The following is a 24,750-nucleotide window of genomic DNA, read 5'->3' as shown; positions in this document are numbered from 1 at the left end:
TTTCGCATCCCCGAGGGGGCGACGGGAACGACGGTTTTCCTTCCCGATGGGATGAGACGTCTGGCGCCGATGGGACAGGACATCTGACACCGACGGGACACCGATGGGATATTTGACAAAGGACGTCTGACGCCAGCAAATCATCCGACATTCGTGAAGCGCCTAACATCATATCAGCCCACGGTACGGTCGTCAGAATCGAAATTTAATAAGGCAAGGATCCACTCCTTTCGCCCGACGCTGCCGCCCAAACAAGGACATTGGCCAGCGCACCATCTGACTCAGGAGTGGAGGGGGCAACTGTTGGAGAATACCGACCGACCTTCACCGACTCATAGTCGGGCCTATATGACCGACGCCCGACTCTGCCGACCGACCGACCGACGGCTGTCGTTACCGACCGACCGAGGATACATCGGTCGGGCAGACCTTCTCCCCTCTCCCGATCGGCTGCACTATGGAGTCCGACGTCCGACTCTGGCAACGCGCCCGACTGGCTGTCGAAGGGGCCCCGAGTTTCCACCCGGCGTCCCTCAACCAGCCACCGACCTATAGTCGGTCGGCTCCCCCAGATGCCGTACGACTGTCGAAAACTGTCAGTCCTGATAACGGCGTGCGGCACTGCCGCCTAGGAGCATTATCCCATCTAAGGCATGGGTCAACCCTAGCGATTTGACACCCTCACGGCGACTCTGACACCCTCACGGCGACTCTGACAGTCCTCAGTGACTTGACAATTCTTCAATTGTCCGCGCCATTAATGATGGCGCCATACCATGCTCCACTATATATATAGGGGAAGGCAACAGTGCTAGAGATCGATTCGAAACCCCTGAACCCCTCCTCTCCAGCTCACCCTCTCTCTCGTTGAGCTCTTTATTTTTTTTTCACTGTTGCCTAGTCTCCTCTCTGACTTAACCGTCGGAGGGTCCCCGCCAGAGCCACCTCCGATTAGTATGGATTTTTTTTGCAGACGCTCGTTTTCGATGACCAGATGGCGAGGAGATTGGCTGCAACAAGTATTAATTTAGATCTCATTAACTTACAAATAAAAGTTTCATGTTTAAAAACTAGAATCCTCGTGTATCCTCTTGGCAAGCTCAGTAGTTTGTTTTAAATTTTTTTTTTTCCAATTTAAATTAAGACCGTACTGATTTTCTCGATTTCCAAAAATTTCGAATCGAAATCAGATGACATGCGAAGATATCCTATCCAAGCTGTTGTTTTCAACCGTTCCAGCTGCGGATTTGTTCGTTAGGTTTTGCTGCGCACGTGACACACCCAATTACATCGCAGGCCTATTCCGGTCATTGCACATCTGCGTACCCTCTCTCTCGTCGTCCAGCCCGGGGCCTTCCACTCCCCCGATCCTTCATCGTTGTTCCGAACCCACGGCCCCCGGAGATCTCCAAGCCGTCCGTCCAATCCCACCCGTCTTATGGGAAGCGGCGGCGAGTCCAAGCCGTCCGTCCTATACGACCCCTTCTCCGCCTCCCAGCCGCTCCTGTCCGCCGCCGACGACCACGCCTCCGCCACCGCCGACGACGAGAATTACCCCCCGATCAACTACCAGCATGGCCCCCGCCCTCTCCGCGACCTACCCGTCCTCGTCCTCTTCTTTCTTCTCTCCCTCTCTACCATCGTCCTCGGCCTCGTCGCCGTCGCCCGCCGCAACCCCGCCGCCTCCCGCGCCTCCTCCTTCGTCTTCGACCCGGCCACCTCCTCCTGCGTCCTGTCTTCCTCCAACTCCCTCTCCCTCTCCTCCTCCTCTTCCCCGTTCTTGAAGGATCTCAGCTGGACTCTCGTCGTCACCCTCCTCCTCGCCGGTCCCATCGCCCTCGCCGTCCTCTGGCTCCTCCGACATTACGCCAAACAGGTAGTGTACGCCGCCCTTCCCTTCTTCATCCTCATCCCGGCTTTCGTCAATGTCTACTGGTTCGCCTCCTGCGCCCTCAGCCACAGCTGCCGCCACTCCTTTCCCCTCGCCTACCGCATCCTCGCCCTTGTCTTCATCTTCCTCCTCATCGCCATCATCCTCTGGATCATCGTCGCCAACTGGCACCGCGTCGAGCTGACCGTCCGGATCGTCCGGATCGCCGCCGCGGCCCTCGCCAGCAACATGAGCCTGCTCGCCGTGCTCCCTACGCTCGGGCTCGGACTCCTGGTCTACTTTACCCCATTTGTGGTGTTCTTGGTGTTTTCCACGTGGAACGGGAAGGTGGTGCCCAAGGAGAAGGAGAGAGCCAGTGGGGAGCATTATTTGTGCGTGTGGAGGCAGGATGGGTGGGTGCGTGCATACTTTGCACTGGCGATCATCACGATGGTGTGGTCAGTAGCTGTAATGGTGGAGGCACAGGTGTTTGTCATTAGTGGGACAATCGCACAGTGGTACTTCTCGAAAGAGGGGTCCAAACCTAGCCGGAGCATAAGTAGCTCTTTAAGGTGATGTTCTTGTTCCTTCTCAGTCTGTCGTTCTGCTATCTTGAAGCAGAACATTTAATTGGTTCAAGTATACCCCTCCTGAAGTGAAAGAAAGCATTTTGGAACTAATTGTGGCTGGTTATACTGGTTGCTGTGTACAGGAGTTTCCCTTGTTCAAGATGCATCTGTTTTTTGGTAGATTGTTGTATAGTTCAGATAATGTGGTCAAGAGTCAAGACGTTGCGTTTGAGAGCTCATGATCTCGACTAACAAACTAATTATCTGTATAGAAGCCGTACCTAATCCATGCCCAGGTTTTCATTTGCTTGCATGCTGGTGACCTGTAAGAAAAAAGTGGAACTTTTCTTTGTCTGGATATTAAATCATGCTAGATGAGGAAGGAAAACAAGATTCTGATTCACTTGGTTTTTCCCTTAGTTGTGTGGTAAAAATTTTATTAAGCTGAACATTGGTGCACTTTTCCTTAAAATAGCACATCTAATAACTTGATCTTCAAAATCTTGGTGTTGTAGAAAAAGTTGGCTGGGTATTTTTGACTTGGCATCAAGTTCTAATTACTCTTGCACTGAAATTGCCATATTTCATGATGTTGACTTTTGTTGAATTTTGTAAAGCATATATCCTAGTTCTGCATTTATGAGCAAAATGCGAGAGCTTCTTTTAAAGTTAGAGAGCTTGTAAATATGGCTAATTGCTACCAGATTCTTGGTGTAAACTTTAGAAGTTTGCTTGCTAGATTAAACCAAAGTCACTTAACCATGATCACGATAAAAAAAGTAAATTTTCAGGCACCGTGATTTCACATTGAGGATTAGCTATAAATTCTGTATCCTTAGTGTATTCCTACTTGAACTCATTGCTACTATTCAGGAAAGTCTGTTATTGTTATATGATTAATGTGAGAAGAAGATGAGATTTGACTGTTCATTTGGAATGCGATTTAAAGGGGCATATGTACATACTTACATAGATATATACAAACATAAATACATACAGAGTCAGGTCTTCATGAAAATTAATGGATAAGATATACAACTTTGGTATCAGTTTGTGGATGAACTTATTGCTAATATTCGGAAAATAAATTATAGTTTGTGTCATTTTCAGATGATAATAGTTTGTGTTATTTTCAGATGATATGATGCTGATTTATGAGAATAGGATGTGGTTCATTTGGAAGTATGAAGCAAAATCTTTGAAAATGAGGGCCTTAAAAGTCAGTAGAGCCAAAATATAGTTTATGGAATGAAATTCCAGTGGGCTGCAAATTAAAATGAGGTTTTAGTTTCTGAAGATGTACTACATGGCAGCAGGATTTTGCTTTCTTGGATTTATCATAAAAACATAATGGCAAGATAGACTAATACATTCAACAGAGTTAGAGCTAGGTAAATAAAATGGAGAGATACTTATTGTGTATTATGTGACTGACGTGTTCCTCAACAAAGGATTTTTTTTGTTTTTTATATTTTTAAATGGCAGATATGACCATATTGTTATATGCTTGATAATATTGGGCAACAAGAAGGATGAGAGAACAAGATGAACATGGCACAAATGAAAATGTTGATGTAGCAGGATGGTAAAACTAGGAAGGATAGAGCTAAGACGGCTATATTAGAGGCATAGGAGTTGCAGTGATGAGTCCTTGACAGGGACAGGTGTTTGAGTCTATGTTGAAGAGTCTAGAGAAGGGAGATGGCGACCTGTACTAGCATTGACAGAGCAGTAACACTGGATGTAACAAGCTTGTGGGATAAATTGGTGAATGAGGATATAAGGATGATTCCCAAATAATTTGGTTAAGGCAGTAAGGCCTGATTGTGATGATTATGGATTATTGGGGTGGTTTGCTTTCGCTTGATGAAAACCTGGAATATAATATAGATTCATGATTCTATTTGCTGTGGCAATTTTATTCTGTTTTATGGTTTGTTCTAATATTCTTCTAGAAGAAGTTTAGAGACCAGAAAATACTTGAAAACCTAAAAAAGTTGGTAATCTAACTTAGTCATGGAACAAATTTAGCTTTCTTTCTCCATTATGTATCTTTTGTACATGCAAGGTTTGAAAGTAGGGAAATGATACTTATTTTTCTTTTATTATAAAATTATATAGCTGTTGAAAGAAAAATATCCAAAATCAGAATTTTTTTTTTTTTTTTGAGTCAAACTAACCAATTTTTTTTACAACAAATCCACAAGGTAAAGCTAACACTCATCATGATACAATAACCTATTACATCTTTGTACGACACCATAATAAGAAATTGGCATTGGTACTGGCACCATAAATCCAATCATAGGCTCCAAAAACCTAACTTATGAGAAACAAACCCTAAAAACCCTCTAAACGGGCATTCAAAAAAACAACAAACAGCAGGAAAAAAACAGAAGAAAAAAAGTGCCCTGGTGAATTACCAGGATGCCAACCTGGCCCAAGTGTCAAGATGATACCATCCCAACCCGGTCCTTGACTGATGCCAGCTCTGGGACCTGGATTTAGAACCTGGGTCATAGATGTTATCAAACAGAAACCTCAGCTTTTCTTTATTGCTCTTCTAATTAATGCTTTAATGTATTTATATATGGATACTTTCATGGAAACATTTCATTGGTGTTCTTGATTATTTTCCTAATATATGCAGGAATGCTTTTGGTCCCTCCTTTGGTACACTGTGTTTTTCTGGAATTGTAATGGGTGCTATCCGTGTTGTCCGTGCTGTTGTAGATAGTGCAAAGAAAGAAGATGTGGCTCCAGGATTTGTGAATCTAGTGCTCAATTGCTGTGCTAATTTCTTGCTGTCAGCATTTGACTTTGTTAACAAGTTTACCATAAATTTTGCTGCGATAACGGGTGAAGGTTACTGTTCTTCTGCTAAGATGACGTATGAGCTTCTAAAACGAAATCTTCTTTCTGCTGTTTTTGTGGAGACAGTCTCCACGCGCATACTGGCTGGAATTATTTTTGTTCTCTCGGCATTGTATGCTATAGCGGTATGTGGAACCTATTAATTTGTTTTCATATATCTTACAACTTCAGTTTCTGTTTGCAGACAGCAACAAATAATGCATATACCTATGATAGATGAAGTGTTTATGTTTAGGCCATAATATTTCAGCTGATTATAAAATTATCATTACTGTGAACAAGGCTATCACCCAGCTGTCTGTTTCTAGGTTTATTAGTTGTCTTTAGTGATGCATTTTTGGGACAAAGATGTATAGTCTAGTTTTACTCTGAGATGCTTTAGATGGATTGCAATTTTGTTTGAAATCTCATTGAAGTTGGATTCTGAATACTCTGGATTCTACTGATTCATAAGCTAGCATTTTTAAAAATCTCCTTAAGATTTTTTAGTTTATCATCCATTCATAATCCTTGGATCAGGTCTTAACCCCCCCACCGCAACCAGAAAAACAAAAACACACACCTCTTCCAGAAATGGCCTAATGTTTGTGGTTGACAGCATGACATCCTTATTTATTTTACAAATTTAGATTTCTCTCTTTCTTTGCAAGAATTTGGTAGAAAATTAGTGGCATTTGTCTGTAGTCTTTTTTGACTTATCCTCCCATATTTTATAACTAGCGATTCTGGAGAGGTTGGTCAGAAAGGGAACTACTTTTCCATTTTCTGGACAAGAAAGAAGTGGAAGGGCCATCTTCAGCTAGCTTTCGTCTCCTTGTAATATCTTCTTATTTTTACCTTCTCTTTTACCCCTCTCTTTTCCTTCTATCTCGCTTCTTCCTCTCTATTTTTTCTTACCTGGTGCTGTTTCTTGGCTCTTAGTCCAAAATTAGACACCCCCCTGCTGCCCCTCTGCCCCCCCTCCTCTTCTCTTAATTTAACCTAGTTTCCTACTAATCATAGTCCCAAAGAAACTCCTTTTTTCGCCCATGTTTACCCAAATTCTGTAGATATGTCTAGATCCATCGGAGGACAAATTTCTGGATAGCAGACCTATAAAATCCTTTAAAATCCTGATAATCATATCTATTAATCTCCCTGTAGCTCGTACATGATCCCAACTATAGGAAGATAAATCAAATTGGTACCATGAAACTTATACACCAAGCTGAGAGATCTTACTAAGAGGATAAGGCCAAAGAGCTTATGGCATTGGGGATCAGGAGGACGTTCATGCTGTTGGAGAGCTGTGCCACACCTAAAGATTACACCCTTCTATCACAAGATCCCTTGGTCAGTTAAACACTTAAACTTAGAGGATAAGAGCGAGATTACAACTTGAACGGAAGCAAGCCTTATGTGTCCTAATGTTATGTTGAAAGTCATGAGGGAACCTTACTGCATGTCCTTCTGTAAGGCAAAGACTGGTCAACCTTCATACTCACTGGATGTTTCCCAAGAGACTGGAAAGATTGAAAGAAACTCTTCCCGCAAAAAGGGTTGTAATGATTTGAAAAGCTATAGGATGATGTAGATTGGAAGCACACCTATAATTTAAAAAACTATCACAAAATATGCTGGAAAATTGTGTAAAGTCACCGAAACTTTCTTTCCATGTAAATAGTTAAGGGGCTTTAGTTATAGTTAGAATATGACTTTTTGTTCTAGATAATGTTGGGAGAAGGCTTAATGGCATGGGCATGGTTTTGTTGAGATTATGGGCATGCAGTGTTCTAATCATGTGTAACATTGTTTTTGTGATTGTTTTTGTGTATAACCAAGTATGGAGAAGATAAAAAAACTCTTGTACTATTGAAATAGGTCTTTCTGACGCTCAATCTAGAAATCTGTTAAGAGTGTGCTGAAAAGAAAGATGTTACAGTCTGGACAGAGGGACAAATAAACTTATCTTTATTGGAAAGCTTAATGCAATTGCATTCTGGTGGATTATCTTTTGCAAGGGACCATGTTTTGATGGGCTCTGTATGGACCACATCTCATTCAATTTTAGACTGAAACCATTGCAATACAAGTATAGTCTATGTATCATATTGACTTAGCTTTTGTGTCGTGTTCATTTTGCATTCTCATCCTTGTTACACTCATCTTATCATAGCAAATATCTTCCTCAATTAGAACATTTTTCATTAGGTAAATTAAGAAATGCATAGGCTGTGATCCCTACATTAGCTTTTTTATCATCCTTCATAGTTCTGGAGCATTGAAGAACTCCACAAATACAAATTTAGCTTTCGAAAATTTATAATTATTGCTCATTGCTTTTTAAGGCTCATTAATATCTGTCTAATGACAAAATTAACTTAAAAATGTTTCATTCCTGAGTGATATATGGACTTCCAAAGAATTTGAATTTAGGAACTTCTGGGTATTCATGGTTATAAAAGAACACTAGCAAGTTAATATATATATTCACATAATCACAGACATTTCCATTTGACTGTTTGTGGTGCGGGGTGTGTATGATGGAGAGAGATCCTTTCTATGATGGTTCTTCCCTATGTCATGACACATGCTATATTGAGATCTATTGTCTAGACAAGAAATTTAAGCATTTGGATTATAGTTTTTTATTTCTGGAGTGTCTGATAGCAATTGTACCATAGCAGCCTTCTTCTAAGAGCGAAGATATTAAAATTTGAACATTAGTAAACTGCCAGTAAAAAAAATATCCACTTTTATAAGATTATTGTTTCTCTTGATCTTATGAATAACACAATTTGTTAAATGCTGTTATGTAACTAAATTTGGAAGATATTAAAATTGGAACATTAATAAACCGCCAGTAAAAAACATATCCACTTTTATAAGATTGTTGTTTCTCTTGATCTTATGAATAACACACATTTGTTAAATGCTGTTAGTAACTAAATTTGGTGAAATTTTCTGAACCAGAAATCCATGGATTTCTGTTTTATCTTCTGATAAATATCAGTATGTCTGTCTTGAAGCAGGTTTGTGCGATTTTGAAAGCTGTAAGTGCTCTTGGGGCAGAAATGTATCTTGTTGCAGCCCTTGCATGGTTGCTGCTTATGGTGATGTTGTGTTACTTTGTTCATGTGTTGGATAACGTTATCGATACCATTTATGTCTGCTATGCCATAGACAGGGATAAAGGGGAAGTGTGTAAGCAGGACGTCCATGAGGTTTATGTGCTTCTCCCTGTCAGTAGAAATCATAGAGTCTTCCTAAACGACAGAACTCCATTGGTTGTATAATGATTGGCTTCTCATCCTTCAATATAATTCTGAGAATGTCAATTTCATGGAGATGACATTTGAGTAATAAGCGCTCTGCTGCCACCAGGAAGGATAACTAATTGCATGCACATTTTTTGCCTCCAAATCATCAGCACTAGCATGATATTTAAATTGATTTTTTCTCAGCCGTACAAGTTATGTAAACATATTCCTTGTGATAGTATGACATTTTTTTGATGATGAAGTTCCTTCTTGTATGCTTTATTTCCTTCAGTTCTGGTTGCATCTGGATTGTTTATTGAATCCATGGGCAATTCAGCATACCCTGCGGGCTTTTTGATGCTAAATCTTTGCTCAAAGAGCTGTCATGTCTTCCTCGGAGGGCTTCCCCACATTTCAGGATTCTTTATCCGGGAACCAACAGCCTTCGCGGGTCAGTGTCATGGAGTCTCTTGTTGTTGTGACGGGTTGTTTGTGTTTTGCGCGCTTCCAATGTGGTATATTTTGTTCAAGTTTTCTGCTTCCATTCCATGTTCCACCATCGTCATATGCATATTCTTAGATTCCAAGTTTAGTTCACTTTTATTCACAGGAGAATCTTGCATGCAACAAAGTTACAAAGGAATTTCTGATATTCCTTTGTGGCCTGTTTAATCAAAAATGCTTCACCTACGTCCTACAAAATGGTTCGGCTGTTGGAAGGGGTTTCAAACCAACGGTCACTGCAGTTCAGGGCATTCTAATCAATCAGTACTGTTCTTATTAAGAGATGTGCACACGTAGATGCGGGTGATGCAATTTGGTCGTGCCGTTCATGGTCACAAAGTCAAATGCCATGTTGGATTGGAACGAGTTTGTTCTTCATTCATCACTTATAAACTTCAGCCCCCACCCTCCCCTCCCTCTTTGGACGTCAGTCAAATCAAATGTGTTCCCCAAATGCCAATACATCAAGCTACGTTTGAGGATTTTAAGATCAAAAGAACTTATTTCTGGCATAAATAAACGATGGTGAATCACATCAATCCATTCCTGTCTTTTTTTTTTTTTTTAATAAATACCAGGTTTAGACTCGTAACATTACTCACGATCACATATTTCTTTTTTTGATAGAAAATAATTAAATAATATAACGTGCGTCCGACCTCCCTTCCCATGGTTAGGTAGTCCGAGCGTGGTGGGAGGGTGCGGGCAAACCCGTACCCGGTGCGTATGGTTTGGATCGCAGCATGCGACGCCGCGTACAAAAATAAACTTTAAGCCACGCGTCGTATTTTTATTTGTCTTCACCAAAGTAAAGGTGCGGCAGATTAGACATCTGATCTACTTCGCGCTCCAATTAGTACCGCCGTACTACCTCGATTGTTCAAGTCGCAAGCAAGAATTTTGGGGACCTCCCTTCCGACCTCTTCTCCTTCCCCTATCGCGACCTCTTCGATCTCCATCTCGCCTCGTCGCCATGGTTCTCGAGGTCACATCTCTCCCTTTGGGTCATTTCCTTTTTCCTTCCTTCTTATTCCCTTCCATTCCTCTTCGTGTGCATGATTTCTTTGGATCTTTAGGGTTTCGCTGAAACCTAGTCGTTGCTTTTCTTGTTTCTCCCAGGCCACAATGATCTGTATCGATAATTCGGAGTGGATGCGGAATGGGGACTACCCACCCACCCGATTCCAAGCCCAAGCCGATGCCGTCAATCTCATATGCGGAGCTAAAACGCAGGTAATTACTCATCTTTCCCTTGCTCTCGCCTTTATCTTTATATCTTTTTTCTTTTTTTTTTCTTTGATTGGTCTGCCATTAGGGTTTTAGATTCTATACCTTATTTTTCTTATGTATTATATATGTCCATTCTTACAGTCTAATCCGGAGAATACAGTGGGCGTGCTGACGATGGCAGGCAAGGGGGTCCGTGTTCTGGTCACGCCTACCAGTGATCTTGGAAAGATCCTTGCTTGCATGCATGGTAGGATTGTTCTTTACAAAATTTATTCTTTTTTAGCGTGGTATCTTTTTGTTTGTGATAAACTTTCTGTTTCAAACGAACCCCAGTTTCTTCATAATAATTATTTTATAGGACATATATACCTGCACTGTTCTTTTTATTCGTTTGATGATGATTGCTTTTCTTTTAAAGTTTCCAGTTTCCAGTGGTTCTTGATAAGAAGTCTTGGAACACTCGAAATAAAAGAAGGAAAATGGACAGATTTTATGGAACACTCCAGTACTACATATAATGATTATTTTACTGATGAAAACTAAAGAAAAATAAGGTGAACATGTTAAAATTCTTCCACATATTATAGATTACCTAAAGCTTTTATCTTAATCTATGGAGGCTGGAATTTTGTGTGCTCATGCAAAGTCGTCCTGACTTTTTTGAACATCATGGCTTTAGACATCTATGTAATCATTATACATAAGCTGGCTGTTATATGATAATGTTTATGGTAACTGTTGGCGTAATGTTATGGTTATGGCCTCATGGGCTATATTATGGCATGATAAATTTCATTTTCTTTTTAATCATTAGAATATCTTTTTTTCCTCATACGTTCATTCTGCTAAAGATGTAGGCAAGAATACTTGATTAACATTCCTTTCTTCCTCATCATGATGTTTACAATTTAAATTGTTGAATCCATGATGTTACAATTTATACCTTAGGGCCATAGCTATAGTCATCCATGATCCTCATATTAGAGCATCCATGGATTGGAGGTTATGTAATCAGCTTTTGGGTTTGTTTCCTATTTAGAATAATCAACTAATGTCAACATTTCCACCCATGTATTATTGATGATGACCAAATCACATGTTCTATTTGCATATATACGCTAATGTCTATATTTGTCCCTTTCTATGTAAAAGGTCTATTTCTCATCTGAGAGTGTTTTCTAAAATTTTCATTTTTACAATGTCGGTTCACCGATGCCTTTAATTCTTTGAAGTTCATCTTGAAAATCAATTGGTTATTTGCCTTGCTCTTAAAATTTTTATTAGATTTCTTTCAGAAAAACACAACTGAAGAGATATTGAGAGATATACATGCTAACAATTATTATCTGTTTTTTGTTCTGGGTTGAAACTTGAGATCTATAGCATAAAACATACCAGGCAGAATAGCTGAAGCTCTACTTGGTATAAGCACAGATTCATCTTCTTGTTATATTATTTGAATAACTTTTCATATGTCATGGCATGGAACATTGATTGCTTTCTGTATGCAGGGTTGGAAATTGGTGGTGAGATGAACTTGACCGCTGGGATCCAGGTTGCTCAGTTGGCTCTTAAACACCGCCAAAATAAGAAGCAGCAACAAAGAATCATAGTATTTGCTGGAAGGTACAGTGTGGTCAAGATGTGTTTTTGCACTTGCATTATTCTATAGATTTATGATTTTTCTTGTCAACCATTTCATGTATTAGTCCGATTAAATATGATAAGAAGATATTGGAGGCAATTGGAAGAAAGTTGAAGAAGAACAGTGTTTCTCTTGATATTGTTGATTTTGGAGAATCTGATGATGGCAAACCTGAAAAACTGGAGGCCCTTCTTGCTGCTGTAAACAATAATGACAGCAGTCACATAGTTCATGTCCCACCTGGGCCAAATGCTCTTTCTGATGTGCTTATAAGGTAACTAAAATTTCCAAAAGTCCATGATACAACTTAAGATCCACGAATCATGACCAGGTTATCTGATTTATTTATTGTTTTACAGCACACCAATATTTACAGGAGATGGGGACGGAGGAAGTGGTTTTGCTGCTGCCGCTGCAGCGGCTGCAGCTGGTGGCATGTCTGGATTTGATTTTGGAGTGGATCCTAACATAGATCCGGAGTTGGCTCTTGCACTTAGGGTTTCGATGGAAGAGGAGAGGGCAAGGCAAGAAGCTGCTGCTAAAAAGGCTGCAGAGGAGGCTGCCAAACAAGAAAAAGGAGGGGAACAGGCTTCAAGCTCCCATGATGCAACTATGGCAGAGCCAAACAGTAGCTCAGTACCTGTAGTTGATGATAAAAGACATAATCTGACAGTATGTTTCCTTTCCTGCCATTGCTGACTAAATATGGAAGTAGTTTATGCATCTCTAATGTTTCTATATCATGCAAATCGTCTATTAAAGTGTTTAGAAAATTGGGTTCAGCTTATATCTTTTGCACGAAAGAATGATTGATCTTCTATCATGATGTCAACCATTGGATCATGCTTTGCACAGCCTTCAAAGCATGACGAACCGCTATTATCCATCTGCAGCACAGATCATGAAGCTGACATCATGCTTGGAAATCTGTGCAAAGCGCAACCCAAGGGTTGATGTTGAAAAAGAAGATCAATCATTCTTTTGCGTGAAAAATACAACCCGAACCCTTAGAAAATTATATCATGACATATTGTACATGTGGTGGAAATCCACAATTCCTATTGCTGTTTTCCCTCCCAACATTTTAATCCTATTTATGACAATTAAATGCTTGAAAAATCTTTTTTTCTTTTTGGTTTTGATTGGGCTTGTGAATTTACAGTCTTTGCAGTATCAATGGTTTCACTAGTTATGTCCCAAATGTCAGATTTCAATCATAAGAATGAGCAAAAGTTCACAAAAATTGAAAAATAGAAAATAAATGGAGCCAAGAAAAGTTTGAGTATTTTGTAAACCCTAGGCTCTTTTGTGTAACTTTTTTAGGCTGAGGTTAGTGCTCACATATAGGTTTATAAAGTATATTGGTATTTTGTACCATGAATATGTACTTATTTTGAACTCCATGTGTTTGAAAGTTCATTTTAAGTAGTTATGAAGCTTTCTAGTCCCTAGTGCATTCAAATACTTTCATCCTAGTTTGTTGATCACCTTATGATGGTTCCATTATATTATATATCTTCCTGATGTTAGTTCTTTGAACCTTAGGACTCTGACATTCTTCATTGACCATTTTCAATTTCCAAAAATCAAAAGTAAGACACACTGGGAAAGTAGCTGATCTTTGGCATTTTATTCATTTACATCTTAGTTTCCCAGGATTTGCAATTTTTTGTCTGATGCTCTGTCTGACCCATTCTAACCTGAGAAATAATGGCTCAAAATGGTTCCAGGTCTATAGACTCGGACAACATGGGGCAAGAGAAGGAAAGTTAAAAATTACTAGACTTTGCTCCATCCACCTCTTAACATTGCCTCCTCACTTGAGATTTGAGGTATCTTTTAGATGACCAACTGAGCTAGTTCCTAAACTCCTTTCCTCTTTGGCTTTTCTCTCACACAAAGAATCCCTAATGCTTCCTCTCTGGTTTCCTCCCATGGTCATTGAGAGAAGAATAAAAAGAGGGGGAGGCATGCTCCTGGATATGGCAGAAAGAAGGGACATTTGAGTGAGCATCATCACTAAGATTCAACTTGGCTTGTGGAATGACAACATTTGAAATCCAACTCGTGGTGGTTGCCTCCAAATTACAGGCCTTCTCTCTATACCATAGAACCCTTCTTAGTTTCATTGTATATGCCTAAACATCTTGGATTTTATGATATTTTAGCTTTTTTTTTTTTTTTGAGAAAAAGGTTTGCTGACGGTAGATAGTTGGGACAAGACTTGATTTTTTCAATATATTACTATATTTTCCATGGAACGTGGGAGATGGATTTGGTTTGGGCTCTCTTTGGATCGGTGGAACAGAGCAAAGTAACAGGTAGGAGACAAGCAAAGGTTGATATTTCTCTTTCTTTAACTTGTAGGTCCACTTAGTTTCTAGCAATTTTTTCAAAGTGGGTCGCTTCCAGATTGACTTGTTTATAACCAAGTCAGGTCCTTGTCCAAAAAATCTTCTGAAATTTGTTCTCCAAGTTGAACCAAGCTTGGCTAACATGTGCGACCTCAATATGATGTCCAACCCAAAATCGACATGGACCTGATCTTTTGCCAGCCATAATTTTCCTACATGATCATGAGCAGAAAATATATCCACTAGATAAGGCCCCCCCAAAAGAAATCTAAGTATGAGATTTTGTTTTAACTTTCATCTGCATTTAATGCTGAAATAACACTATGCAATTGCATTCCTGCTGTTTCCACCATATTTCAATTTTATTGGGATTGTATTTATTTGTATCCAATTTTTTGTTGAGTCAAGAAGATCATTGATGCTATTATGGTTATTTGGAGTTGTGCATGTGTGAAGGTTGGTTGAACCATCTCAAAATGGGTGGAACACCTCATGCTGTACAGGCCTAGTGTGAAGGTTGGTTGAACCATCTCAAAATGGGTGGAACACCTCATGCTGTACAGGCCTAGCGAGGAACAAGGACAACATGACCTTCCAATTTGGTCCCATAGCCGGACCTGGTTGAATTTAGTGGAATCAATCGGTTCTACCCAGTTTGGGGCAGTATTGCCAGCAAATGCTGATTGGCTCGGGCATCTTGACCCCTGCCCTTTTTCTCATTTGGTAGCTTCTCTTTATGGGAGCAAGCGGATTAGGGTTTGGGGGCCCACTAGTTACATGTGTTCAGGGGCCTTCTCTTCCATGACATCACTGTGGAGGTTGTGGCTGTGCGGCATGCGGTCGCTTGGCCCTGCGTGCATCCCTTTTTTTTGGCCCAATGTGGAGGGGATATGAGGTTTGATTGGAATTTCGTTTCGGGCATGGATTTTGAGGAGGGTAAGTAATGCTGTCTTCTTTGCTTGGCATGTCCAGTTCGCGGCTCAGTTGGGTGTCTAGGCTGGATGCTTTGTGCATGGTGGTGGGGTGTGGTTATTGTTCTACAGGATGGTTGTTGAGTACACCTTGCCTATTTGATGAAATGCTTCTAGGTTTTTTCTTCCCTTTTTCTCATTTCTGCTGTCCTTTATCCTTGGCTGTTGTTATTATTGATGTTGGCTATTGTTGTCCACGGTATTCGATACCATCAGCTGTATTTACCAATGAGCAAGGTTGCAAAGGTTTGATGGCTTGATGGATTTGTTGTTATTGGAGTGGTTGATGGTCGAGTGGCTCCATTGTCTCCTCTTATTGTGATGTAAAGATTCGTTTTAGGCCACTGATGAGATGTACCTCAAGGCCACTTTTGTCTTTTGAATTCTCAGTGTTTTGATGCTTGCTTTATTAAATATTTTGGTGCTTGTACCTGATTGGCATGATGTAGCATACATGCCATGTTTTGTTAGAGGACTGTACTGGCACGGTCCAGGTACTGGTAGTGCCAACCTTGCATATGAACGATCTTAGCTTTAAATATCCAACGGGATTAAAAGGAGGGACATGAGAGATGTTTGGTGAAAGTGTCGATTCTTCATGGAGTGCTTGTAACATGGATTGGCAAACAATTAATTGATGACCCTTGTACTGTGATAAGAGAGAAGGGATTTTGATCATTCATGGTAGAGGCAAATTATAAGGTGGACCATGTTGATGAACATTCACTACTGCTATTATTAATTGGTTGTGGGTGTTGTAGATGCATTAATGTTGCTTTGATTTCACCAGTTTTACCTTTAAGTTTGAGTTGTAGTATCCAAAATTTTAGTTTGATTCTATTGTAATTTTTGGATGTAGAAAACCTATATATAGTATAATCAGTGTCGAAAAAATTGACTTAAACTTAAGTTTTGAATTAGTTATTAGAATTTAGTTTGGAAGGTTTAGAGGATTCTTTGGTATTTAAGTCCTGAAATGTGTTTATTTATTTGCTTAATTCTTTTTTTATGTCATCCTTGAGAAAGGGTAATTAACTATGTTTGGAGTTTTTCTTGTATCCTTGGGGAAGTGGACTCTCTCTTTCTTTATATCTTGTGCTTTTAAATTTGCAAGTGGTCCATTAGAATGTAGTTTGGGGTACTCATCGATTATAACCAGGTGAAGAGTTTAAGTAACATCATATGGTTTTTGAAGGTCTAACTTTGTAAGTATGTTTTGAAGATGCAGCTCCTTGAACACCAGATGCGGTGCCAGGATAAATTGCCACTTGTCTTTGTAATTTCTTATTTGTGTTGTACTTCTCCCCTTCATCTTTTATCTTAACACAATGCGACCTCTTAAAGACCCTAGTTTATAATCATTAACCTCCCTCAAATTTCCATTTATCTTATTTTTTTCTTCTTCAACCTTCATATTACATTTCTGACCCAAAATTGACCTTCATAGTTTGTTCTTGTGCAGACCTATATTAACCGCTCTAACCATACATTTCAATTCCCTATTCTCAACACAAAAGTTCCATTTGAAGTCCTTTATTCTAGTTCTAGTTCACTTTAAAGAAGCTATAGGACATGTCCAAATTGAGGACTAAGTGAGAAATGAGTTTGTTGAAGTATCTATAAGAATTGTGCAAATTGAGGACAAAGTGATGGATTACCGATTTCTATGGTATGGAATGTAGAACAAGGATCCAGTGGAGCTCCAGTAAGTAGTGGGTGCATTAATCTTTTTTAAGGATGTAGGATGGGTGGAAGACTTAAAATAATATGGATAGATGTTATGAGAAAGGATATGGAAAACCTTGAAATAACATTTGGAAAAGCAGTAAATAGGAATGCTTTTGTGAATGAGGTTCTGTAAATCTGAGAACAAGTACTTTGAACAAGACTGGATTTTTATGGTATCTTTTGTGCTTGGTATTACTCTTGATATGCAATTTTGGGTCATTGAACTGATTCTAGGAAGCATGCTATCTGGTTCTGAATGTGCTTGTGCAATATTGATCAAGTGAAGAAAGTAGGTCATAAACTTTTTGTTCTTTTAGTACCCTACACATGAAGCAAAAGCATTGCTGAGAATCTTTTTTGGATGTTGACTGTTTTACATTGTTCTAAGATAACAAAAGAAGTGGTTGTATTTCAGAGGAAGCACCTGAATTGGCCTTGTCTGTCCAAACGTTTAGTAAGATGGTGCTCTGTTGAGTTGCTCCAGATTCTTCCCTGTCCCTGAACCTTGGTCTTGAGTGCACGTTACATTAGAGCATCGTTTAGAAGTTCATCTGTTGGGATGCTGAATCTCTGAGACACTCAATATGAGTGATTATTCGAGGCACCATTTCTAGATATTGTCCCATTGTGAAATATAATGCTTGTTATACAGAATTAATAGTGTTAAATTATTAAATTTGTAAAGAGCACTGACATGTGACATTGTAGTTCTCCTTTACAGGTCGTATATGTATGCTCATATGTTGTCATGGATTATTGATGAATTTGAACCAAAATTTGCTTTCATCAGTATTTAATATATGCGAGCATGATTCTCTGTGTAGGTATATTTATTGTTTATGATTATTATATTATTCTGCTGACAATTCTAGCAACTGTAGATCTCAAATGTACTTCTTGTGGTAACAGGATGATGAGGCTGCATTGCTAGAGCAGGCTCTTGCAATGTCCATGGATGACCCTAAGTCTACTAATGTGGCTGTGGCAGATACTGATATGTCAGAGGCTACTGCAGATGACCGTGAATTAGCACTTGGTTTGTTTTGCTGTTGCTCTAACAATTCATTTATGAGCAACAAGATTAGGCATATGTTTTCTGTTTTGTGTTGCACTTGCACAATCTTTATTTAAGTTACTTAACAAACCTAAATGCTAAATATAATCTCATAATCTATGGCAGGAATGTTATTATCACTTGTTTATCTGAATGCCAGAACATTTTAGCTGAATAGCCCCCCTTTTCTCCTTGGAAGAAGCAAATTAATTAAATTCAAAGTTAACTTTCTCTTTAACTTTAGATTCAGCCACTGAGATGAATGTACTGGTCAAATCAAAGCAAATCTCAAGTAAAGTTAATAAAGATCTAAAAGAATGAGCAAAAAGGGACAGGAAGAATATTGGTGGATATTGGAGAGGTGCGTACTCAAATGTCTCGCACTTTGTCCCAGCGCTTGGCTAGGCATTGACTTGGTAAACTCGCCTTGCATAGTGACTATTGAGGCACTCAAGGGCTTCTTCACCTCACCTGAGTGCCTAAGTGGCCTAGAACACCTTTGACAACACCAGCCATGATAGGAATAATACTAAGATATCTTTGTTCTACGTTTAAAAGCTTGGTTCCTTATCATAGTTGCAAATTTTTGCTACCTTACTTTTTTACAAACCAAGGTTTGCCATACTGTATTGAACCAGGTGGTATGGGACGTACAATACCATACTGGTTCGGCACTGATATGTGGTATGCGGGGTGTACCGCCAGTCAGTATGCTGAACCAGTCCTGTACTGATATAATAATAAGCTGGCACCGATACATGGTCCGGTACCGAGACAATGAACCTTGTCACAAACTTTATCTCCTTTTAGGTCTAATTGCAGTGTAATGGGTCTGATGCATGTATTGCTTTGTTTGCAGCCCTTCAAATGTCTGTTCAGGATAATGAAAAAGACTTGCAAAGCCAGTCTGAGATGAGCAAGGTTCTGGAGGACCAGTCATTTGTTTCATCTATCCTAAATTCGGTATAGCATTTACTTGAACTTCTTTGATTGTTAAATCTCAGTTCTGTAGTTTTATGCTTTACTGACAGCATATACTGACTATTTCACTCTTACAGCTTCCAGGTGTCGATCCTAATGACCCTTCTGTGAAAGATTTGCTGGCATCTTTGCAAGGCCAATCTGAGGTATGTCTTTATGAGCCATCTGTGTTTGTTCTACTAGTACATAAACTATTTACTGCATCTTTTTGGAATATATATTTTATGGGGTGTTGAAGGAAGGTACTTATTTAATAAAATATTCTTATCATATAGATGGTTTTCATTAGGTTTTGCTTGTTATAAAATGTTTCTATTTCCAGTATTACTACAGGTGCAATACAATTGTCAAAAGGTAACATTGTTTTATCTTATTTACCCTAGTATCTTGATTTGGTAAATGTTCATTGACTTATGATAGGCGTTGTTCCTTGATGTGTCAATTGGTTTACAATGTTTAACTATAACACTACTGACAAGCAATATTGTATCTATTTGGATTGGATATTGCAGATCCTTCACATTTCATTCACATCAAAGTTTCATTTGCTGTTATTTCTTCTTACAACCTTGACTTCCATTCAGGTTTCAATTAGATTTAAGCCTGGATCATGCCACTTCTTAAGATGAGGGGATTGTGTGAGGCTGGCTTCACAGAGCAGCGAACACCTCCCACTCTCAATGGTGGAAGGAAAACTGACCGCTGCACCACACACCCGCCACTGCCCAGAGGCATACCATCGGGCGAACAAGAACCTTTTTAAATATCCCATGAAAAAGGTTTTCCATTAGATTCTTCCTTTTGTTTTTGATCTCTTCCTTGGTATCCTGACCTAGGCTTCATTCAGTATTATTGGACATTCTATTCATCAATAAATGTCAATTCTTTTTTTAAAGACAATTCCATTTGTATACTCGATCAAACTCTACTTTTCCAAAACATCCACCTCAACATTCTGACTACTGCTGCTGTCTCCTTGTATGCCTGAGAGCTCCTTACAGCAGCCCTTGAGCCGCCCACCTTTCTTGCAATTTTCCCATCTAATAGTGTGGCAACTATTGACAACTCCTAGAACATGACAGCTATGAATGGTCCAAAAGTATATCCCCATTTGATCTACCATCAGGAAACCAATTCAACATATATTCACCTAGTTCATTATTTTATACAACAGATAGATTTGAAATTGCAAAAACTGTACTGTTGATGTTCTTCGGTCCCTTGTCTTGTTCATGGTGTTTCATCATTTCAGTTTATGGATAAATTTTGCTGGTTTCAAAAAGAAAACACTTGGAAATAGTGGCATAGGATCCACTGCCCGACTATAACTTTCTTAAAAATGTTGCTGGAATTGAATTTAATTAGATTTTCTTCTATTGGTTATTAGACAAACATCTATTAATTTACTTTCAGTAGCTTAAATTTGGGAACCCCATTTCTTATTTTATCTGTTAGCACTGCATAACTTACTTTCAATGTGGGTCCATGCAAGTGGAAGTAGTGCATAATTGTTGTGCTTCATTTTTGTTGGCACTGCATCATGGTGCATAAGTAAATTATTTTCCTCATGCTTGCCATATATTATGGGGTATGCTTCTTTGCTTTAAGTGTATGCTGATTATCAAGTGCTCCTATGTGGTGTTCCTATTTTTCAACTCTTTGCTTATCCATACATGTATGTAGTGCATATAAATCTATGAAACCTGGATCACATTGTTGAAGATGATGGATCATATATGTCTATTATGCCATCTGAATTGAACTTTACATATAGCTTCTCATTCTACTTGATATCAAAACTTGACACATATATTATAGATGGCTTTAACAGGGTTTATATAAATGGGAAAAATGTTGCGTAAAGGATTACATATTCTCTGATCCAACTCTTAATTGCAAAGTCGAAAAAAAGAGAATCCAATCATGCATCTTATATACTTTCATTTTACCAATATATTGACTCTGAGGATCTGACAAGCTGAAGGAAAAAGGGTCAACATAAATGGTTAAAAACTCAATCAAAGTGCCATCCTACTTGCAATCCTGTTGTGTTTCAAAGTGCCACAAATTACACTTCTGAAGGATTCGACCCCATCTGAATTAAAGTTTACATATAGCTTCTTGTTCTACTTGATATCAAACTTGATACATACATTAGAGATGGCTTTAATGGGTTTATATAAATGGGAAAAATGTTGCATGGAGGATTAGATATGCTCTGATTTCCTTAAGCACATTCCCAATCTCAATTGCAAAGTCAAGAAAAGAGAATCCAGTCATGAATCTTATATTCATATATATTACCAATAAATCCACTCTGAGGATCTGCAAAACCAGCAGAAAAAAGGGGTCATCGTAGAGGGTTCAAAACTTCCTCAACAAATGTCACTTTGTGTATGTTGAAGCCATAAAATATGCTTTATGCAACGTGCAATTCTGTTGTGTTTCAAAGTGCCATAAACTGCACTTCCGAAGGGATCAAACCTCAGTTTTTAACACTGTTAGAGAACTGTCACAAGTGAAACTGATCAAAGAGTCAAAGAAGGAATTTAATAGATATCTAATTGCTTCTTTTTGTTTCATGGTTGCATAATTTGGGATCATAGTTATATCACATATTACCATTATAAATGCTCTGAACTTAATGTTGTCAATGAATTTACCATTAGACACAGAATCATGTAGTTGTTACTGCATGCCGTTTTGTGTTACTTCTCTCCTGCCAAAGCTGGTGATTACTAATTGAATTGTGTTCAGTTTTGTTATATATTTAAACCATTTTAGTCTGAATCTTTGATGCTGATTTTTTTTGTATATTCTGATTGTGCTCATTTTCCAGTCCCAGAAAAAGCAAAATGAAGATAAGCCAGAAAATGAGGGTGATGAGTAAGTGATTTCCAATAGTCTGCTCGTGCCTGCTTGTTCTCCAAGGTAACATTTGATGTCTAATCCTGGTCACAAGGCATGAATTAGTTCTTTTACAGTCTACTTTCTTAAATGTGGAGATACACAGCTTACCATTTTTGTCTTTGTTCACTAGAAACATTGCTTACCCTCTGCTATTCCTTAGGTGGCACTCTATTGTTTAGGCGAATCTTTTGGCTCCCAATATTTCCTTTGATTGAGTTCTCATTTGGATGATTAAAGATAGTCACAGTCTAGGTAGTTCTTCCCATTACATTACCTGTTTGATAACCCTATCAGTATTGATAGCTATCTTTCAGTTATATTCGTACTTATATAAATCATGAGAGATCTGACATCTCTCTGTTATTCATTTTGCTTATTGACAAGCTATTCATCTTCCTGCTGTCTCCATGTTTATGCTTTTTCCCGAGCTATTCAAACTGTTGGCACTCGTATGGCAAATTATTCATTCCTTTGTTGCAGGTCAGTCACCCGGACTTTGTTATGAACAGTAGCAACAAGTCAATAGGTGTGATCATGGATTAAAGGAAGCATGCTATTTCACTTGAGCCCAACAGAGAGACATTTTTTCGGAGGCTAGCTGTGGCCTGTCAACTGGAGCAAGTATTTTGTTTCCACAGACCTGTTCTGTGTTAATTCAGTTAAAACCATTCTGATGTGAAAAGCTCCATGCCATGTGAGACTTGATAACAGGATTTTGTCCATTTGGAATTCAATAGATCTGTTGATGCCATTAGGTGTGACACATTGTCGGCGTTAGCTTCACATGGGCGTGGCAGGATGGACTCATGGTCGACTGTTGGTCTGCAGGAAATTCTAGTTTGAAGTAGTCCGCCCACCACGAGCCAAACATTGTCAGTTACAAGCAAGCTCAGGGACCGTTCGCCTTCTTGCAAGCCGCTATTATCTTCCAATATTTCTTTCTTATATTGCAGAGGCCAGAGGAGAGAGAATTTAGATCTAAAATTTTGAAAATAAAACGTCTGCAAAATCGAGAATTGGGAATTTTCAAGTGGGAGCCACGGTGTTTCGCCTCTCAGCCGCCGCTCTAGCGGAGCACGTTGGGGTTTTACCGGGTGCACTTGTTTTTTTAATTCATTGTGAGCTTTCAATCCTGACCGTGCAACTAATAAAAAGAAAGTTAGAGTGAGGAAAAAAGACAACGGTTGCCACCGGTTTTCCACCCTCAGCATTCACTTCTTTCTTTATTGCTCTCCCTTTCCGTTGTGCCTTCTCTCTCAAAATGCTTCTCACCGTCAAGCCAACCGTCTATTTCAAGCCTTCCTAGTCTCACGATCTCAATACTTTCTCGAGATCAAGAGGGCAACAAAAATCACGGAAGGACGGATGATGGGGCCGACGACGAGCTTGATCTCGGCCATGGATTCAGCGAGGCGGGGGAAGTCGTCGAATGGTGTTGGAGTCGCATGGGGAATCTTGTTGGATTCGATTAATGGAGCCGCAGAGGCTTTATGGCATCCTTTTCGTCCAATTCAACCTTACCTCTCCCACCACAACTTTAACCGGGTGCTATGAGAAGAAGGCTAATCTCGGCTTCCTCTTAACATTTCTTTCATTTCTCACCTAGGCCGGCCTTCCCATCCTACTATCAGAAAAGGGAACAATTTTTCCTTCCCACCAGGCACGATTTATTTCGCAGGTCCCTTCCATGTCAAAATCATAGAACAGTAGCTATCGTCTTCAGGAGTTCTTTTGCAAATTGGTTGAAAAGGGGACTGACGATATGTCATCCACAGACACACACACGAGAAAGAGCCACTGATGTCCAAATTTTGGAACTACCGTGAGCAAGATCACGCAGATGGTGAAACTCTTTAATATGTAGGTGGAAACAACTAAACCGAGAAACTTTATGAAGACGGCATAGTTAACAGTCGTAGCGGTGGAGACAAGTGGGTCCGGATGGCTTCTTTCCAATTCATAGATTCGTTTGTCCCCGCTTGCCCATTGCATGACAGCAAAGGACCGGTAGGGACCGTATAGGTTCGTCCGTCGTCCTCCTGCATCCACTCTTTTTTAGTGCTCACAGTAGCGTTTAGGCGTCTAGCGTTTGTAGCCTACCAGCCTCTGTGCAAGCTAAAGCTTATCCTCCGATTCCTTTCGATCAACACCTAACAATAATTCTGACACCCACCGTGACCGTGTCTTCAGGCAGTCATTATAGGATGGACGGATACTCACCACTATTGTTTGAAAGCCTCGTCGTCTCTTCCGCTTTCTCATGGTGGATGGATTTTGTTGGTTCTTTCTAAAATTGCACCAATTGCTTGTTACTTGATCTCTAAGTTTCCTTAGAAAAAGAATTAATTTTACTAAGATCAAAGTTTTTTTTCTTAGCGCTTACACCACTTTAGTACGAGTATAATAGAGAGGTGTGAGTACAATCCATAAAGTTGATAAAGTTGGAGAATAAAAGATCTTATAGGGCTTGAGAGTCTATCCTATTATGAGGTCTAATCTTCTATATGCTCAGCAACATAGGATGCGATCCAATCGATTATACTGTTCATCTCTCGAAAGACATGTCGAACAAATATCACAATCGAATCACGAAGTAAAATTTAGATATCACGAATGAGCGGATGGATCTTCAACTGCTTTATGTCGTCTCAGATCCAATCGATAACGATGGCAAAATCTCCCTTTATGAGATTTCTCTCCGTCTGCAACTCCTAACTAGCACAGATAATATCTGTCAAGAAGGCTCGAAACTTAGCACCCAGGACGAAAGGCTCAAAAAGATACAAACCCCCTGCTACCGGCAACTTGACATTCGGACCCC

General features: G+C 39.5%; 2 protein-coding genes and 1 long non-coding RNA gene across 5 annotated transcripts; all 3 read left to right on the top strand.

The window, feature by feature from the left end:
* The first annotated feature begins 1,223 nt into the window (after positions 1 to 1,223).
* Positions 1,224 to 8,814, top strand: LOC105053753 (uncharacterized). The gene is made up of 3 exons (XM_010935022.4): positions 1,224 to 2,442; positions 5,090 to 5,438; positions 8,325 to 8,814. Exons 1-3 carry the CDS (start codon positions 1,439 to 1,441, stop codon positions 8,586 to 8,588), a joined length of 1,617 nt encoding a protein of 538 aa, XP_010933324.1. The 5' UTR covers positions 1,224 to 1,438; the 3' UTR covers positions 8,589 to 8,814.
* Positions 8,815 to 9,883: 1,069 nt separating this feature from the next.
* Positions 9,884 to 22,692, top strand: LOC105053754 (26S proteasome non-ATPase regulatory subunit 4 homolog). Of its 3 annotated transcripts, XR_012135414.1 has the most exons (12): positions 9,884 to 10,041; positions 10,176 to 10,289; positions 10,428 to 10,533; positions 11,798 to 11,912; positions 11,996 to 12,205; positions 12,291 to 12,603; positions 17,894 to 18,020; positions 18,898 to 19,001; positions 19,097 to 19,165; positions 21,859 to 21,950; positions 22,090 to 22,181; positions 22,410 to 22,692. XR_012135414.1 is itself a non-coding variant. In XM_010935023.2 (11 exons), exons 1-10 carry the CDS (start codon positions 10,030 to 10,032, stop codon positions 21,907 to 21,909), a joined length of 1,221 nt encoding a protein of 406 aa, XP_010933325.1. In that variant the 5' UTR covers positions 9,884 to 10,029; the 3' UTR covers positions 21,910 to 21,950; positions 22,410 to 22,692. The 3 variants fall into 3 exon arrangements, 2 of the variants coding, with proteins under 2 accessions (XP_010933325.1, XP_073101963.1); XM_010935023.2 differs by lacking the exon at positions 22,090 to 22,181; XM_073245862.1 differs by lacking the exon at positions 22,090 to 22,181 and having other exon boundaries at positions 9,932 to 10,060.
* Positions 12,621 to 17,881, top strand: LOC140852522 (uncharacterized). Its single transcript, XR_012135415.1, has 3 exons — positions 12,621 to 13,763; positions 13,883 to 14,252; positions 17,706 to 17,881. It is a non-coding gene; the product is annotated as an uncharacterized lncRNA (long non-coding RNA).
* Positions 22,693 to 24,750: the final 2,058 nt, after the last annotated feature.

The sequence above is a fragment of the Elaeis guineensis genome, chromosome 11 (assembly GCF_000442705.2).
Source record: "Elaeis guineensis isolate ETL-2024a chromosome 11, EG11, whole genome shotgun sequence".
NCBI classification, from domain to species: Eukaryota; Viridiplantae; Streptophyta; class Magnoliopsida; order Arecales; family Arecaceae; genus Elaeis; species Elaeis guineensis.
The sequence above is the reverse complement of the archived record's forward strand: the minus strand, read 5'-3'. Positions and strand labels throughout refer to the sequence as shown.